Source organism: Hemitrygon akajei, chromosome 7 (genome assembly GCF_048418815.1).
Source record: "Hemitrygon akajei chromosome 7, sHemAka1.3, whole genome shotgun sequence".
NCBI lineage: Eukaryota > Metazoa > Chordata > Chondrichthyes > Myliobatiformes > Dasyatidae > Hemitrygon > Hemitrygon akajei.
In genome coordinates, this window is record NC_133130.1 from 35,015,328 (window position 1) to 35,035,255 (window position 19,928).

Below are 19,928 nucleotides of genomic sequence, written 5' to 3' on the forward strand. Positions count from 1 at the left end.
CCTGCATCTGCTTCATTTGTTGAATCCTTTCATGGGTTTGGGGTGGATTGGAACAGGTTGGAAGATAAATTAGTGACCAAACCAGTATGGTTTAACTTCAGATAGAAGCACCTTTGTTTCATCACATATAAAGAATCAACAATAGAGCTATAAGTAAACCATCCATTTCAAGTTGGGTTAAATCACAAGCCTATGTGCGTATTGCTAAGACCTGTATTCAATTTTTTCCCCAATATTATCAATAATCGAGAGGTCCAATGATGTAACATTAAACACAAATCAAAATGTGTTGATTGTGAGACATCATAGTGAAACTTTTGCTAATATACAATGTTAATATCTAGCTGAAAAATAAAAATATGCTTTTTTGAATGAAGTCAACTGAAGATAGTTCGCGATGGTCTAAATTTGGATAAAATGCACAAATCGCATCGGAAATATTGGATAGCTTTGCTGGAAATTGTAGGCCATTATGAGCACTAATTCAATAATTTTACTAATTCAATTGTTTTTTTAAAAGTTCCATCAAACACCATGGTTAGCATTATTTTGGTAGAATTGCAATACTTCGTGTGATAGTAATTCATTGAGCTAGATACATCTATTTCATTTTGCAGTCTGTGGTTCAAATGAAAATAAAATGCTCATAAGCAAATAATAAATAAATTTGTTACTCTGATGTTTAATGAAACTGCTCAAAATCATGGTCTTGGAGAAACTAATTCAAATAATGGACACGTGATACCATACCACACGTTTTCTTTGGGCTATTAACATGGAAAATAATGTTCAATGTACTAATTCATTATTTGAAATGTTTACACAGCTAAAGTATGGACATTTACATTTAATGCTTTGTTTCAAATATTACACAACATTTCAACTTTGTCAACTTCATGAACAATTAAAACAATACGGAAGTGCAGTGGGAAATAGCCAAGTAATATTGTTATTTTTAATTTCTTTTTAATTCTTATTTTGCCTTCTATTAGTCAGAGTCTACCTCATACAAGTGAAGTTATCAAAACACTTTAACTACTCTTAATGACATAGAGTCTGAATTTTACCTGAAAATTAACCAAGTGACAAAATAAAATCTGGCAAAATCAGGAAATTTCTGAGAAAATGGGCACAGTGGTATTTTTGGAGCAAAATACTGTGGATTTTGGATACCAAACCAAAAACAGAAAATGCTAAAAACGCTCAGCAGCATCAATGGTAAGAGAAAGAAAGCTAACCTTCTTTGTCAAGAGCCCATCAGAACTAGAAGACTGAAAACAAACAGTAGTTGCAGCCAGGAGACAAGTGGGGAGAACAAAAGGAAGGACTCTGATTGGGTGTAGATTGCAAACACAGGCAATGCATCACTTATCCTTTCACTTCTTCCCAACACACAGAACCCAGGTGGAGGTGAAGCAGCAATTCCCTTGCACTTCTTTAAGTCTACTATACTTCATTCAGTGTTCAGTGTGATCTCCCCTACATTGGTGAAACTAGATGTAGATTTGCTGATCGCTTCATGGAGCATCTGCACTCAGTTTGCCGGGCTGACCCTAAGCTTCCCGCTGCCTGCCATTTAAATTTTCCATGGCATTTCCACTCTGACCGATCAATTTATGGCTTCCTGCACTGTTACAATGTGACCCAACAAAGACTTGAGGAACTGCATCTTATCTTCAGTGTTGGCATGTTGCAGCCTTCTGTACTTAATATTGTAACTTGATTTCTGTCTGTATCAGTTGTTCATCTGTGATACTGACTCAACTTGGTTGTTGCTTTTCTCTCTCGTGGAGTGAAACAAGTGTTCAGTCTTCTTGCTCTACATTTCGCAACTCTTATTCACTTGTCTATGTTGTCACTCCCTTAACTGCTCTCATTGACTAAATAACCTTGTTTATTCTTACCCCATCTTGGTTTTACTCTATCAAAGACATTGTTTCTCTTCAACTCCTGCATACTACCAAATTAAGACCATAACGCATAGGAGCAGAGTTAGGCCATTTGGCCCACCAAGTCCGCTCCATTATTTCCCTCTCAACGCCATTCTCCTCCCTTCTCCCCATTATCTTTTATGCCCTGACTTATCATGAACCTTAAATGTACCCAGTGACCTGGTCTCCTCAGCTGCCTGTGGCAATAAATTCCACAGATACACCCTTCTCTGGCTAAAGAAATTACTCTTCATGTCTGTTTTAAATGGACATTTTGATTGACAGTCTCTGATCCTAGACTCCCCCAACAAAAGAAACATTCTCTTCACATCCACTCTATCTAGGCTTTTCAGTATTTGATAGGATGTAAAAAATAGTCTATGCTTTATTCCTTCTGCCGAAGTGCATGACCATACACTACATGACACTGTATTCCATCTCCCACCTCGTTGCCCATTCTCCTAATGTGCTTAAGTCCTTCTACACTCTCTGCTTCCTCAACCCTACCTGAACCTCCACCTATCTTCATATCAACCGCAAACTTGGCCAAATCATCCAAGTCATTGACATACAATGTAAAAAGAAGCAGTCCTCACACAGATTCTTGTGGAATACCATTAATCACCAACAGCCAATCCAAAAAGGATCTTTTTATTCCCACTCTTTGTCTTCTGCCAACCAGCCAATGCTCTATCTATGCCAATATCTTTCCTGTAATACCCTGGACTCTCATCTTGTTCGGCAGCATCATGTAGAGCACCTTGCCAAAGGCATTCTGAAAATTCAAGTACAAAACATCCACCAATTCTCCTTTGTCTATCCTGTTTGTTATTTCTTCAAAGAATTCCAACAGATTTGTCAGGCAAAATTTTCCCTTAAGGAAACCATACTGACTTTAGCCAATTTTGTCATGTGCCACAAGTATCCCAAAAACACATCCCTAACAATCAACTCCAACATCGTCGGCTCAACCACAAGCTGCTTCAACAAGCCATTTTGGAGACATTCCACAAATTCTCTCTCTTGGAATCCAGCAACAACTTGATTTTTCAAATTTATCTGCATATCAAAATCCCCCATGACTAAAGTAGCATTGCCTTTTTAAGGTGCTTTTTCTATCTCCTGCTTTAGTTTGCAGTTTGGCTACTGTTCGAAGGCCTGTAAATAACTCCCATCAGGGTCTTCTTCCGATCCTCGGACTTCTTTCTAAAGATTTGATTTCACTTTTTACCAGCAGAGCCACTTCTCCTCTGCTTACCTACTTGTCCTTTCAATAGACTGTGTATCCTTGAATATTAACCTCCCAACTACAGTCGTCTTACAGCCATGATTGTCTGATACCCACAACATCATACTTGTGCTACAAGATCATCTACCTTATTTTGTTTACTGCGTGCATCAAATATAACACCTATAGCTATCGTTAATATGCAGATAAATTTGGATAATTCAGACTGATGGAATGAATGCACTTTCTTCAATCTTGGCATTCATGACCTTCCTCTTAACATAAAACCCATACAAGAAATTTATCATAAATAGGCAGGATTTATCTTTCAGAATGCAGGAGCTAAAGTACTGGCTAAATTCACAAACACTATAGAAATAAACTGAAGCAAAGATGAGTTTCTGGAAGAATTCAGGGGGTCAAGCAGCATTTATGAAAGAAATGCTTCATGTCAAAACCCTTCAGTCTAGATGGAGGGTCTTGACCCAAAATCCTGACTGTTTCCCTCCACAGATGCTGCCTAATCCCCTGAGTCCTCTAGCAGCTTGTTTTTTGCTGTAGACTCCACCATCTGCCTTGTGTGTGTGTCCTCTCCAGGAAATAAACTATGGTTTAGGGGTTTAATTTGATTTGGCTTAATAAGAATATTTATCAAGAATTATAAATCATTTATTAAGAACTATAAATAGAAATTTAAAACTGCTGGAAATACTCCATATCCACGAAGGAACATTGAATTAACATTAAGAGTCAAGGAACTTTCACCAGAATGCTGGCCTGTATAATGAGTTGTTTTTAATGAGGAAAAAAAAATAAGAGGAGAAGGAAAACCTTGTTATCAAACCTCCACTGTGTTGCAACTATACCCACCCACAGGAAAGGCTTTGAGAGTAAACCTCAAGGGGAAAATCCGGAGCTGGAGTCCCTGAGGCAGTCCTATGTTGAGTTCAACACTGACTAGCAACTACTGCAACACAGCTGGTGCCAAACTTTATCAGTCTCAGCTGTTCCTTTGGATTAATCAGCTGCGTGAAGAGGGAGAGCCTTACTCTCCATATCATACTGCCTTGGCGTGTATCATCTGAAAGCTAGGATGTAACATCCATGGCTGATACTGACTAACTGATAGCCTCCTTTTAATGAGACTAAACCCACTTACAAAATAAAAGTAAAGGTAAAAAACTATAACCTTAATCTTGCATCTTTTATGATCATTATGCCAACTCAGACCACTTGATTTACAGATATCAACAGGAAGAACTTTTGCAAGGAACATTGGTCTTCCAGTGATAGATTTCTACATTCCAGATATGATCAATAATTTTCATTTACATAAATAATTTTAATTTCATGGTTCACATCCTCTCAGTTTAAAATATGCTAAGAGTTTAACCATGGACATGGTAATGAAAATAAACTGGATAATAAATACTATGTTATCCTTTAAAGTAGAAGTTTAGCTTTTCTCTGTAAGGGTATTTCTCTGCAGGAAGGATATGCTGAAGGTGCAAACAACAACCATATTGTTGTTTGGGATGGAACAGCTCAGTATGACGTGAGAATGGAGGGACTGGGTCTTTTTTCCCTGGAACAGAAGAGGTCAACTGGGGACAAGATTGAGCTATATAAAATTGAGGTGTATAGATAGGTTAGACTGCAGGAAATGTTTTCCTATCAAAGAGAGGTACAACTAGAGGACATAAAGTAAGGAGTAAGAGATGTAGAAGGGGTCTGAGGGGATAATTTTCAAACAATTTTTCAGGTTGAAGACCTTTCATCAGTATCATTATGACTTCAATATACAAAATAACCAAAAAGGGGCCATTTGCAACAAATCTCTGCAAAATTGTACCTGGCAATTAAATTACTATTTGAAGCAGATCCTACAAAAACTTTTAAAAAGGCAAGGCCTCATTCTATATCACAAAATTCTTTGATGCTATAAGTTTGGAGCAACAAGAATACAAGGTCAATACTAAAAGATAATAATGAAAAATCTGGAGATGCTCATGTGGAAGCTAGAGGTAATGTGCCATCACAATCAGTTAGCTATGATGAAAACTAAGGTGCAAATCTGAGACTTAGAGCACAAGAACACCTGAGCCAATGTAAGGGAATCATAAACCCTTATTGCTTTTCAGTAAATAGATCAAAACAGAATAAAGATATCAAGGAAAAAAACAATAAAATAAAATATAACTTTTCATATTGTATTTTCAGCTAATAAATTATATCTGAAAATGATGGAGTAGAGAGTTCCATCATTTCGTCAACACTTCAGGATCCCTCATTTCACTTTAGCGAGTGCTATAACTAGCAAGTCAACAGTTTTAAATAAGAAAAGAAGGGTTGGGAAGCAGTGGGGTTTCCAGGGACAGAATTGTAAACTTTAGGTGCTTGGGAACTGTGAGTATGGCCACTATTAGTGGAACAATTTGATTTATAAATGGTCAACCTTGTTTTGTAAAAATATATTGACAATTTACCAAACAGACAAATTTCAAAGAAGATGGTAATACAACTGACCTGGTAGTGGTATCGAGCTTTTAGGTGAATGTGTTTCTCTGGCTGAATATCACTCTCTGTGCCAAATGACTTCACTTTCGCTTTAGAAGCTGATGAGTCAGGCACCTCAAATTCTACAGCAACAAATGGCTCCCATTCTGAAGGTATTTCCTGATCTGAACCCAGCTCAAGTTTGCAAGAAAAACAATGTGGATAGTCAGACGCTGTAGAGTAAGATGAGAGAATTCATTATTACACCATCAATCTTGTTTTGTAAAAATGAGAAGGATTGAGTTGACCTTAATGTTTAAATACAAAAAATGTCCATCTGCATGACAATTGTCAGCTAATATGATTATATATTGTAATTACATAAACATTCAAACAAAATGCCTTCTATTAAAATAATAAAGTAAAAATCCAATTTTACTCATTATTTTATGCTAATACTTCCTTGTTGAAAGTGTACAGTAGATTCTGGTTAATTGGGCCATCGGTTAATCGAAGCAACTACTAGCTTGGGAGATGTCTTAAAGAACAAAATATAATCAGATAAATCCCTTTGCTTATTTGGGATAACATGCTGCTTAATTGGGGCAGGAGGCTGTTACCGAACAACTTCTAACTAGTGTCAGTCGTGTGTACTTACATGGCCGTTAGACACTACATTGTGCTTAGATTGAACAGTTTTTAAATAGCATCATTCATTTGTGTTTATGTTCAAAGCAGTGATTTTTGTCACTGATAATTGGTGGGAAATAAGCAGTAAGACAATTCAGGCATGGTTTTGCTTACTGTGTTTTCAAATATTCAGACATGGAGAAGTGAGACAAATGAGATAATTCCACTACAATGAGTTAGGAACTACAAAGAATTTGATGGTATCAACAATCACCTTGAATGTTACCATGAAAATGAGGATTTGGAGGATGCAGTTATCAAAAGGATTGTATGAAGGCAGTCCATGTTCTGTACTACTAGGTATGTGCACTGATTTTGTTCCTTTACAGTCAATCAAAAGATCACGGCAATGTACACTGAATTCCTTCATTGATAACTATTAGGAACTAATTCACAGTTTTATAGCATTGTAAAGTATGGACAGTGTTCTATTTTTTATGTATTTCTTTTAAATACATAATTTGTTACTGTTAAAATTAGTTTGTGTTTTTATACCCCTTTAACTATTTCCATGAAATTTCAGCTAATTTCAGGAGCCGCTTAATTGGGCCAAAATGAGCTGGTCCCAGTGTGTCCCAATTAACCGGAATTCACTGTACATTGATCAATATTTTATTAATTGCCACATCTATGGTGCATTCTGTTTTCCATGATACAAGTAGTGAGTCACTTTGATTTTACTTTCTAATTGTTCCTCCAATTCTGATCTCTTGATCATTTCCAAATCTAAATGCTCCACCAGTGATATTTATGAATTTAGCTATCCAGTCCACAAACTTTGCAAATCCCTCCCTCCCAAATATTACCATCTCTTTACTGTTGTTTCCTTCTTTAAAATGATCTTAAGAGATATCTTTAGTTACTGTGCCACTTGTGCCTCAGTATCAATCTGATTTGATAATCCTCTGGGAAACCTTTGTTTTGTTACAATAAAGACATAATTTAAATACAATATGCTATTAAATTAAAAGCAGCAAAGAGGAATTCCATCTTTTAAATTCCTTGTCTATGTCCATGAGTTCCACAATGAAATGGTAAAAATTTAGGCCTCCCATTACTGTAATTTTAGTTTTAGATGCCATCTGTGTCTGAGGGTCCAATCAATCCCTATTGTTCAAACTTGCAGAGTCTGCATTATGTGGTTAGAGCATGATCAGACTCATGTTTTCACTTCAAGACAAGTATGAAAAGTACTTTTTAAATACAGAAATATACTTTCAATTAGAAAGATAGAATTTACAAAAAGGAGCACTAGGCAGGACAAAACCTCAATTATTCAGTAGGTATAGTTTAGTCCTTTGCTGCTTTGCATTGGAAGATTATAATCATAAAGTGTTATATTCACTAAATTATTAAAAGAAATGCTTCAGTAATTATAATCTTTCTCTGCAAAGGTAAATAAAGGATATTAGTCCCTCTTCTCCAATATAATCAATACTTTTCAGTTTAGCAGACACAATTTAAAATTAAGTTTGAGTGTTCAATATTTTAGTCTGTTAATTTGATAGCATGTGGCATGTGTAAAATGTTATATTATGATTGGAAATCAGTATCTATGTGTACGTTACTGGTTAATATTCACCAGTAGTTCCGATTTCTATACACTAACTTAGCACAATTATACTTTGCAAAAATACCTGCATTCTTGTCGGGTAGACCATCAATCCTCCAGACAATTGCCCTGAAAGCATGTTCATACTTAGCAGTTCCAATTGTAACTTGCATAACTGGTTCACCACCCGACGTGCTAACAGAACCAAGTCGAGCATTGCGATTCATTTTAGCCTTCAAGGACTTCTGTCTGAAGAGATGCACAGTGCGAAATATTTTGGACCAAGCCAAAGGAACAGGAAAGCGAATCATCACATTTTCACAGTACTTAGAAGGCAGCATGTTGTGTAGATTGGAATAAGCAGAGGACATGACTAGAAATGCCTGCAATTCTGTGTAGGCACCATGAACTGTGACCACACCCTTTAGCACAAAGGGAAGCTCAGGATTATCATTGACTGTTTTAAAGCGCATCAGTTCCACTCTACAGGCATCAGGAGGAGTAAATCGAAGGATTCTGGATTTCTCAAACTCATTTTCTTTCACACACTTATGGACACGGTAATCACAGATCTGAATCCATGTGCTATCCATATCATTTTTGAAGTAACTATGGTCTTTAGTTTGAAGCTGCAAGTCATTAAGAGTTAAGAAACATTCAACATTGCCATTAATGAAGCACAAACAATGAATGTGAGTCATCACTAAATTTTCAAAGAGTTTTCCTTCCTTTGTAAATGTACCCCAGAAATGATCTGTTATCTCAAGTATCATTTCTTGCTCTTCGTAAATCTTCCTTCGCTGTGTTGGGAGAGGTAGCTTCATTAGTTCCTCCTCAACTGCGGCAATGAAGTCTGTGATGTCCCTGTAGTCAGTTGTTCCAAACTTCAATACCTGCTCAATCTCTGCCTCATGCAGGACTTCAGGTTTCGGATGATACTTGCGTTTTTCTGTGAATGACACGTGTTCAATCTTCACTGTGTGGATTTTACCTGATTCTTTGTAGTTCTCCAACTTGGCTTCTGAAAGCCTGCAGTAAGGTTGCAACTGGAATTCTTTGAAGGGTTTCTCAAGGCCCTGCTCATAATATAATTGTAAAATACCACCATCCAGGAGCTTGAGATAGATTGGACCCCATTGACGAGAAGACATCATGTTTTTCTTTTCAGGAATCCTCATCATTAAAGGCCACCCATCTTTGCATTCACGTTTGAAGAGATCTCTACCAATAGATGATGGAATTTGTGTAATTAACAGCTTGCTTCCTGATGCTAAACCCTGAGACAAATGGAACTCCTCTGCTTGTATTTTCTCAAGCTTTTGGCAAAGGGCCATCAGAGAGGAATTGTTCTGAACTTGCTGGTGTCCTCTTATTTTGGGTGGATGGTTTTCATGGTGAAATATGTTTGCTGCATTAATGCCTGACATTTTATTAAGGTGGTTACCCTCCTGTTCACACTGAACAGCATCAGTCTGTAAAACACATCTCTGATTCCAAAAAGGGTTGGTGTATCCATTCTCGCTATTGTGTGACTTGAAGTGATTGGCTTTTGATTGTTCCTCTATCTTAAAAAAGTGATTATCCTTGGGTGAAGTCGGTGTAATCGGAGTCTGAGGCCCATAGGTTGGGGTGCAAGGAAAGCTTGAGCAATGTGGAGAAAGAGGTGTGCTACTTTCGGAGGCAGATCGCCAGGCTGTTTCATGTTGAGAGGAAAGACTTAACACCAAACCATTGGATCTGAATCCTTTGAGCCCACTATCTGATTCGAAGGACCCTTTTGGTGATTGGAAAGCACAATCATCATCAAAAGTAACCCAATTTGGATAACTGGCAGAACACATGGTTAATCTGATGTGCTTAATTCATAAGAATCTCCTCTTTTCACAGTTCTAGAAGATGGATTGCAACTTGCCTCGCTGAAAAAAACAACCAAAAAAAGATTTTAAGTTTCAGTCGGTAATCCAATAGTTCTAAATGATAACAAATACTAAATTACACAGAAACAGAAAAATAATGATCCTTTCTTGAATTTTAGTGGCCTTAAATGTCTAATAGCAGAATATCACAAGATGCTTTTCCTAGGTTATTGCTGTTGTGCTTATTCAATATTCAGCTAACCATTAGATGGCTCTCAGGCCTAAATAAACACTTTTCATGACTATTAAAAATAGATACGCTACTACTGAAAAACATTCTTCAGGAACAGCATTGAAAATGCAATTATCTCTGTAAACAGTCTCTAAAATCATCTAAAATTGTTTAGTAGTATCTATTTTTATCTTTAAAAGTTGAATTCATTTAGTAATTGAGATCCATGATAATATTCCAAAAACTGCCACTCAGGAAACATTACCAAAAATATACTGCTGGATAAATGGATGGAAAATACTACTATACACAAAGTGGAATTCCTCAAAATAACATACCAAACTTTCTGTGGAAGAGCTCCAATAACTTTTCATTCTATGTGAAATTATGTCAAACACATATTATCCTTTGAGTAATGGTGCTGTCTGGTGACTATTATTTCTGTTTGGAAGTTTGTTCATGAGTTACATATGCTTATGACGCAATGATATAATTGCATGTGTGATGTAAGCATATGTGGCAGTTTTTAATCTTTACTAAAAGTGTGAGCACATATTCTGGAGTTTCTGATGTTTCCTCATGATTATTTAAGATGATGCTTCCCAGCCCTACAATAATACCCCTCCTCTGAATATACTACTATTTTTAATGAGGAGAGCCAAAAGCTAACAACATGCATTGGTGCAAGAAAAAGAATGAAGTTTTTGTAAATGATTGCTGTGTAATGGAGCTGACCAGACAACTGAAACATCCAAGCCATCCCAAGTCAGGGACAAAAGGTGGGAGAGAAAACAATCATGACATTGAAGATTTGAAAATCACAGGTGCATAGTAAAGCCATGACCATTCATCAAGCAGCAGCCATTAAAAAGGCAACATTAGTGATGCACCATCAATAACTCTCGGAGACGTGAGGCGAGATATAGGCTTTTATTGGCTGGAAGAAAGAACAAGCAGCAAGTGACCACCACACAACATCCTGGAGACTGAGGAAGGGGCTGTGCCTCCAATTGCCTTTATACCGGGGTCCGTGGGAGGAGCCACAGGAGCAGTCAGCGGGGGGGCGTGTTCAGAAAGGTATATGTAGTTCACCACAATTAGCAACAAACACTGGCCAATAACAGGAGTAACCACAAGAGATTTAAACATAGTGCAGAGGTGCCTTGTAGCATTGTCACTATTCAGGAAAAAAAACCAAGATAAAATGTGGCTTAAGTGCAGACAGGATACAAGCATAGAAAGCCTAGGACCTTACGTTCAGTCACTTGAGTTCATTGGATATAAGCAGGTGTAGAATATTTCTTTAAGAAAGTTTAAAAAAAAGAGTAGGGGAAGGTTGGTTTATTTACATAGATTGACTCCAATCTCACTAGTTTACTAATCTGGCAGCCCCACAGAAACAGAATTCTTGTACAACAGCTAATATTTTGTCACATGAGATATTCTTGAGAAAATTGATGTCAAATGTACATATTTGTTTGGGTTTCTGTACAAAGCAATGGTATCAAAGATACATTTTTCTCTCACATTACTCAGCTTCAAATAATGCAGCTTCAAGGTCAGTATCCATTATCATGGAACATGTGAGAAGAAAAGCATCTTACAGTTATTTGGCACTGACTATAAGCTATCTTTGTTCATTTCCAACTCTAGCACCATACAATGCCACAGGATAACAGCATGGTGGAGCTGTTGATATATCGCAGACTCTGAGTGCAGATGGGTTGACTGCAACCCAGCTTAAAGGAAAGAGTGGCAGCATAATAGTTTGAACAATAAAAGCAAAATTATGATTGACATGCTAACAACTCATTGGGAAGAGACCAAGAGAAGCAGTAAAAACAAGGTATGAAAGTGAATGTACAAAAACCAATGAATACACATGAAGTGGGAAGTAATGATAATACTGCAGTACAAAATTATATCTTGTTCAAATGGAGAAAAAAAAACAGTCAGGATGTCATACATTCTTTAGATCAAGAAATCATTGCAGGACCAGAGTCTCAAACACAGTCGAAAATCTCCAAGCATCTGATGGAAAAAAACAGATGTAATTCCTATATACATGTGAAATAGCCTTTCAAGGGGGAAAAGCAGTGTGATCTATCTATAACCAGCTGGCCGGTGGTGTAGTGGCATCTGCACCGGCTTTCGAGGCAAGTGGTTCCGGGCTCAAATCCAGCTGCTCCATGTACACTTTCCATCCATGTTGGGTTGAGCATCGAGCTAGCAACTCAGCCTCGAAAAAGCAGACAGAAAAAAACGCTAAAGAAATGGCAAGGTTGTCGCCCGATGCTCTGAAAGGCGCGGAAATGAACAACAAACGATATCTATAATGCAAATGAGAACATCTTCAACAAAGGCTCATGTTCTGAAGACCTTGAATTTTTCCAGGATTTCATTTAATGGATTGTTCACCAGCTCTGCAATAATGTATCAAAGATCACCTCTAAACCCTATCCAAAGCTCTATAAAATATATCAAAACAATTTGCTCTCCTGTAGTCTGGACCTACAATTTTTTAGTGAATTGTAACAATCTGATTTTGTCTCAAGAATTCAATTTCATTCATCAGAAACTTCAAGGAAGGCAAAGTTCATCTTATCTGTCTAAAATTCAATCTTTCACCTATCATATTATCCTCTCCTACTCTTAAGTTCATATTTCAGTATTGCATGTTACAAATTCTTTAATTTTAGTTTTATTTTCTATATAGAAAATAAAAAAGATTAGAAAAGAGTAATTTCTTTGAGGAGATGAGAGCAATTGAGCTAAATTGGGATGTCATATTTGCAGTAGGCATTTATGTAATGCCACATGTGTAATGCTCATATTGAAAGGCCAACGATTCAGGTTTGGCCATAGTCTGTTATAGGAATTTAATATTGTGTTACTAGAAATCAATAGTCTGCAATTGGGTGTTTTCATTTTTGTGAAAACTATGAATACTCAGTCTTTAGCACAGTTCGAGTATTCAAACATGACTATTAGTTGATGCACCATCAATAACTCTCGGAGACGGTATATGTATATCTCAGACAGGTATATGTAGTTCACCACATTAGTGCAGGGCTGATATCAAGTCATTTGCTCATTTCTGTCATTTCAAGACAAGGGTCAAAATAAGTTTATTGTCATATGCATAAGTATGTTTACACAAGTGCAATGAAAAACTTACTTGCAGCAACATCACTGGTACATAGCATCAGATAATCAGCATTCACAAGAAAAATATAAATTAAACATAAATTATAAACTATTTGTCAGAAGCTTCAAGAAAACTGATTAAGATGGTGTGATAGGGTGATTGTCCAGAAGAATCACCTCTGGAATCAACTCCAGATACAGTAACGTTTATATCGTTCAAGAGAAAGAGAAAATCCCAGAAAATAAGATATTCTACCTAAGCACTAAGGAATTTTGCAGTCTCTCCTATTTGAACCATTATCGGCTCCAGAATTATGCCTTTCTAAAAGCAAATTTGACCAGATATCTTAGACTATACTTACTTCTCTAGAAACGAAAAGGATTGTTTACCTTCGATTAAAATTGTTCTGATTGTAGTGCACAATCTGAAGTTCTTGTTTTAGGTATCAAATGAAATATTGAGTTGTTTTAATATAGATAATTAATTATTTCACATTTAAGCCTTATTGCAATGCAGCAAGACCAGTTCAGAGGCTAGGATGGGCCTCTTCCAGTGTTGTCTGCTACCAATTAGCAGTTAATGCATGAGTGAGTTCCATAAGTAATTCCTCTCAAAACTTTCCCCATTTCTAGGTCTGACCATCAACAGTGATTACCCCATCATCAAGGACATCTTCAAAAGTTAGTGCTTCAATAACGTCCCATCCATCATTAAGGAGCCTCACTATCTGAGACATGTCCTCTTCGGACCACTGCATGCATGGGAGCCTGAAGACCCAAACTCAATGTATTAGGAACAGCTTCTTCGCCTCCACCATCAGATTTCTGAACAGCCCATGAACCCATGAACACTGGCTCACTATCCCTCTTTTGCACTGTTTATTTTTATTTTTATTGTAATTTAAATAACTTTATGTCTTGCACGGTAATGTTGCCACAAAACAACACATTTCATAACATGTCAATGATAATAAACAAGGTGGTCCCTTGGACCCTGTGGGAGGCAAGTGCAGAAGTTGATGGCGCCCTCTCAAAGATATTTAAATCATCCTTAGTGACAGGTGAGGTACCAGAGGATTGGAGGATAGCTGATGTGGGCATTCTCCAGGCACAGCTTGGAAGGCAGAGCCTCTGGGGTGTGGCCCTATGGATGACCGATTCCACATCAGTGCTGCCTACTGAGGCCTCGTGGGAGAAGGAACATCAGTGTTGCTTTCTCTCTCTCTCTCTCTCGTTTGATGGTGCGGAAAATTTGCTGCTATTTCTCAAGTCGGAGAATCTCAGAATAAAAAGTGACGTGGCAGAATGACACCATAACGGTAACTGTCAATTTCCCCTTTCACTGTGGAATGTGTGATAGTAAGAGGGAGAGCCTGTGGGATAAACAATAGTGTTTTGCTATTGTTTGGTGGGTGGTTAGTGCTGACCCTTTTTTGCTGAAGTGGATGGAAAGGGGTTATTTTGATATATTGATGCTTGCTGCTGCTTGCACAGGGATGGGAAGAGGGGGCTTTGGTGTTCTAATGTTTATCTGTCGTTCATTCTTTTGGGGTTCTTCTGTTTTTGTGGATGCCTGCGTAGCCTAAATATACTGTATACATTCTATCATAATTAACAGAACCATTTGAACCATTTGTTGGTCTGCTGTTAAAGAACAGTTCTAAAAATAAACCAGGAAATTATAGACTGGTGAGGCGGACATTAGTAGTGGGAACGTTATTGGAAGGTGTTCTGATGGACTGGATATGTAAGTATTTGGCTAGACATGGAATGATTAAAGATAGTCAGCATGGCTTTGTGCATGGTAGATCACGTCTAACTAATCTTATAGAGATTTTCAAAGAAGTTACCAAGAAAGTTGATGAAGGCAAGGCAGTAGATGTTGCCTACATGGACTTTAAGGCATTTGACATTGGTCAAGAAGGTTCAATACTCAGCATTCAAAATGAGGTGGTAAATTGGCTTTGTAAGAGTAGCCAGAGAGTGGTAGCAGATGGCTGCCTCTCTGACTGGAGGCCTGTGACTAGTTGAGTGCCACAGGGATTGGTGCTGGGTCTGTTGTTGTTTGTCATCTATATCAATGATCTGGATGATAACGTGAACTGGATCCGAAATTTTTTTTTAATTAATTCATTTATTTATTTTATTAGTTTTTCAAAACATTTTACAAAATTAAAAACCCCAAATCCCAATGAGGAGCATTAATACAGAGCAAAGTTAAGCATACAATAACAATATGCTACAGAGGAAGAGAATTTAACAAAAAAGCACCTAAATTAAAGACAAGTGAGCTTAGTGTCCTCCCCAAACCCCACAACACAAGAAAAAAAAACAACAATTCCAGACCAACCACCACACAATATAGAGAGTATAAGTCCAGACAGTCAAACTCCCAGACTGTGTATACACTTAGCAACAGAGGATAATAATGCCTACTACCAGAAAAAAGGGAGCTGAAAGCAAGGGACCGAAAAGAAAAAAAAACCCTAGTCAAGAGGAAGGTTATGAAAGTACTCGATAAAAGGCCCCCAGATCTTATGGAACTTTAAATCCAAATTGAGAACTGAATAATGAATTTTTTCGAGGTCCAAGCAGGCCATAATGTCGTTAAGCCATTGCGCATGAGTGGGCGGGGCAACATCTCTCCATCTAAGGAGGATCAAGTGTCTCGCCAGGAGAGAGGCAAAGGATAGTATTCGGCATTTGGTCGGACCCAGACATAAATCTGTCTCGCCCCAAAAACCGAACAGAGCAATTAAGGGGTTAGGTTCTAGGTGCTGATTCAGAATACCCGATAGTGTAGTGAAGACATCTTTCCAGAATTTCTCCAAGCTAGGACAGAGCCAGTACATATGGATGAGAGAGGCCACGCCCCTCTTGCATTTATCACAGAGCGGACTAATGCCAGGGTAGAATCGAGATAGTTTAGATTTAGACATATGGGCTCTATGAACAATCTTAAACTGTAAGAGACAATGGCGAGCACAAAGAGAGGTTGAGTTAACCGATTTGAGAACTGAGTCCCAGCTCTCCTCGGATAAGGAGATATTTAAATCCTGCTCCCAGGCCATTTTAATTTTATCCACAGGGGCCCATCGTAAGGCTGCTAGTTTATCTTGGATAATTGAAATTAAACCTTTACCTAGTGGATTAATGGAGAGAAATAGGTCCATAGCATTTTTCGCAGGCATTTCAGGAAAGTTAGGAATTAAAGGAGCAGTAAAGTGTCGGATTTGGAGATATCTGAAAAAGTGAGCGTTAGGCAGGTTGAACTTAACAGAGAGCTGTTGAAAAGAAGCGAAGCGGTTATCAATGAAGAGATCTTCAAAATGTCTAATGCCCTTCCTGTACCAAACATGGAATGCTGAATCGAACGTGGTAGGTAAAAAAAGGTGATTATGTGCGACAGGGCTAGAAATGGAAAACCCCTGGAAACCATAGCATTTCCTGAACTGAGCCCATATACGCAAAGTGTGTCTAACCAGAGGATTAGCTATTGATCTGGGCAGACTGCTAGGGAGTGCAGAGCCAAGAAGTGCAGATATAGATAATTCTTTAGTGGAGCTCAACTCCATTGCCACCCAGTTAGGGCACTCAGGTTGACCGTGGAAGAAAGACCAGAAGGCAGCACAACGTATATTAGCTGCCCAGTAATATAAGCGAAAGTTAGGTAAAGCCATGCCACCCTCTTTTTTAGATTTTTGGAGGTGGATTTTATTAATTCTAGAGCGCTTATTCTGCCACAGATATGACAAAATAATAGAGTCTAAGGAATCAAAAAAAGATTTAGGAATAAAAATTGGGATAGATTGAAATAAGTATAAGAACTTGGGGAGAACATACATTTTGACAACATTGATACGACCTACCAAGGACATAGATAGAGGTGACCATTGTACCAGACTCTGTTTTGTAGCATATGAAAGATTGACAAAGTTTTCACGAAAGAGATCTTTAAACTTCCTTGTGACTGTAATTCCAAGATAAGTAAATTGATTATGGACTACTTTAAAAGGGAGATCATGAAATATTAGTTCTTGTGCTTCTTTATTAATTGGGAAAAGTTCACTCTTATGTAAGTTGAGTTTATAGCCAGAGATCTGGCTAAACTGGTCAAGAAGTGAAAACATTAGAGGAAGGATGTAGACGGATATGAGAGAAAGAGTAGTAGGTCATCAGCATAGAGAGAGACTTTATGCTCAACACCCCCTCTCCAAATCCCGGTCAGTTCAGGACATTTTTGAAATGCTATCGCCAGAGGTTCTATAGCCAAATCAAAGAGAAAGGGACTTAAGGGGCATCCCTGACGGGTGCCACGTTTGAGATTGAATACTTGGGATTTCTGAAAGTTAGTTAGAACAGAAGCAGTAGGACACAGGTACAGCAATTGGATCCAAGAGATGAAACTTTGGCCGAGGTCAAATTTTTCTAAGACTGCAAAAAGGTAGTTCCACTCTATACAATCAAATGCTTTCTCCGCATCAAGGGAGATAACACATTCAGGAGTCCCAGTTGGAACTGAGTATAAAATATTAAATAGACGCTGAATGTTAAAAAAAGGGAGACGGTTTTTAATAAAGCCTGTTTGGTCATCAGAGATAATGGAGGGAATAACGGTTTCTAATCTATGAGCCAACACTTTAGCTAAGATCTTTACATCAACATTGAGCAGAGAGATCGGCCTGTATGAGGAACACTCTGTTGGGTCTTTGCCCTTTTTTAAAAGAAGAATAATAAATGCCTCATTGAAAGAGGGTGGCAATTTGCCGTAGTTAAATGAGTCAGATAATACTGAAAGTAACTGAGGAGAAAGAAGTGAGGAGAATGATTTATAAAATTCCACAGGGAACCCATCAGGTCCAGGAGATTTCCCTGAGGACAGTGCAGAAATTGCAAAAGATATTTCTTCTAGTGATATAGGCGCATTAAGTTTAGCTTTGAAATCAGATGAAAGTGAGGGGATATTCAGATTCTGTAAAAATTGATCCACAGAGATATTGTCATTCAGGGATTCAGAGGAATAAAGCCGAGAATAAAAATTTTTAAATGCGTCATTAATTTCTAAATGATCCGATGTAAAGTCTCCGTTCTCCTTCCGGATCTTTGTAATATGTTGTTTGGCTTTAGAACGCCTCAGCTGATTGGCTAGGAATTTACCAGACTTATCCCCATGAATGTAAAAACGGCTCTTGCTTTCGAGAAGTTGACGTTCGACAGGTTGAGTGGACAGAAGGTTAAATTTAGTTTGGAGTTCAACGCGCTTCTTGTATAATTCAGGGTTCTTAGTTTGGGCATATAATTGATCCACATCTTTAATCTGGTTAATGAGGTCTGCTCGATCTGCACGGGATCTTCTATTGAGATTTGCTGTGTAAGAGATTATTTGACCCCTCAAATATGCTTTCATGGCATCCCAGACAATCTGGGATGGCACTTCAGGTGATGTATTAGTGTTAAAATAGAAGGTTATCTGGTCTTTAATAAATTTTACGAAATCATCATCCGATAATAAAGTTGGATCGAACCGCCAGTGTTTGTTCCTCTGAGGGAGACCGGGAAAGTTCAGAGAGAGGGTAATTGGGGCATGGTCAGAAATCAGTATACTCTGATAGTCACAAGTGTGGGCAAATGGGATAAGTTGGTTATCGAGTAGGAAATAGTCAATTCTAGTGAAGGTATGGTGAACATGTGAGAAAAAGGAATAATCTCTCTCCGTAGGATGGAGGAAACGCCATATATCAGAGATACCAAAATTAGAGAGAAACGACTGAATAGCTAAGGCAGATTTGGTAGGTGATCTGGTAACAGAGGACGATCGGTCCAGTTTAGGATCCAACCAACAGTTAAAGTCACCACCCAATATAAGAGAGTATGAGTTTAAGTCTGGTAGTGAGGAAAAAAACCGTTCAAAAAAGTTAACATCATCAAAGTTGGGGGCATACAGGTTTGCTAGTGCAACTTTAGTGTTATATAGTTTACCAGAAACAATAATAAAACGGCCATTTGTGTCCGATATTTTATTATGGAGTTCAAAAGGAATATTTGAGTTAATAAGAATGGAGACTCCCCTAGCTTTAGCGGCAAAGGATGAATGAAAATGCTGACCCGCCCACTTGGACAGAAGCCGGGAGTTATCGAAACAACGAATATAAGTTTCTTGGAGGAAAGCAATGTCAGCTTTGAGTTGTTTAATATGTGAGAATACCTTCCTCCTTTTAACAGGGTGGTTCAGTCCCTTTACATTCCAGCTCACAAATTTGAGTGCACTAGCCATTATCAATTACTAATGCATAAAAGGCAGCAGGCATATAAAAAATCAAGCGGTACAATAGCAGTCTGGGAGCAGAGATGTAAACATAGATTCGTAAGGTCAAAATATAAACATGTCCTAAACAATAAAGAAATGTTGGAACTGGAAAACCCACCCCATCAACACAACCCAAAACTAGATGGCTACCAAAACAAGTAGCTAGCTCTACCAAAAAAATTAACCCAAATACAACTTCCAGATCTGTGTCATTGACAGCAGTTCCGTATAAATGCTATAACAAACAGTAACTAGTTTATGCACTAGAAAACATAACTACAGATTAGAACACCTTCTGCCGAGATATACAACTTAATACAGAGAAAATTGGAAGAAAACCAAAACTAACCTACCCGCAAAATATTATAGAAGGATAAATTAAGAGAAAGGGGGAAAAAAAAGGTAAGAACGAAAAAGAAAAAAAGAGGAAGGGGAAAATTATAGATTCAAGACGAGTATTTATCAACCGTTTACCGAGAAGGGAGAAAA

At 37.8% G+C, this 19,928-nt stretch overlaps 1 protein-coding gene across 1 annotated transcript in view; it reads right to left on the reverse strand.

Moving 5' to 3' along the window:
* The window catches only part of LOC140730121 (stonin-1-like), a 149,763-nt gene that overhangs the window by 118,950 nt on the left and 10,885 nt on the right, over nt 1-19,928 (reverse strand). Inside the window, exons 2-3 of the mRNA XM_073050257.1 lie at nt 7,983-9,813; nt 5,686-5,888 (exon numbers count right to left, since the gene is read on the reverse strand). Coding sequence (XP_072906358.1) covers nt 5,686-5,888; nt 7,983-9,738 — 1,959 coding nt within the window. The 5' untranslated portion in view covers nt 9,739-9,813. The remainder of the gene's footprint in view (nt 1-5,685; nt 5,889-7,982; nt 9,814-19,928) is intronic.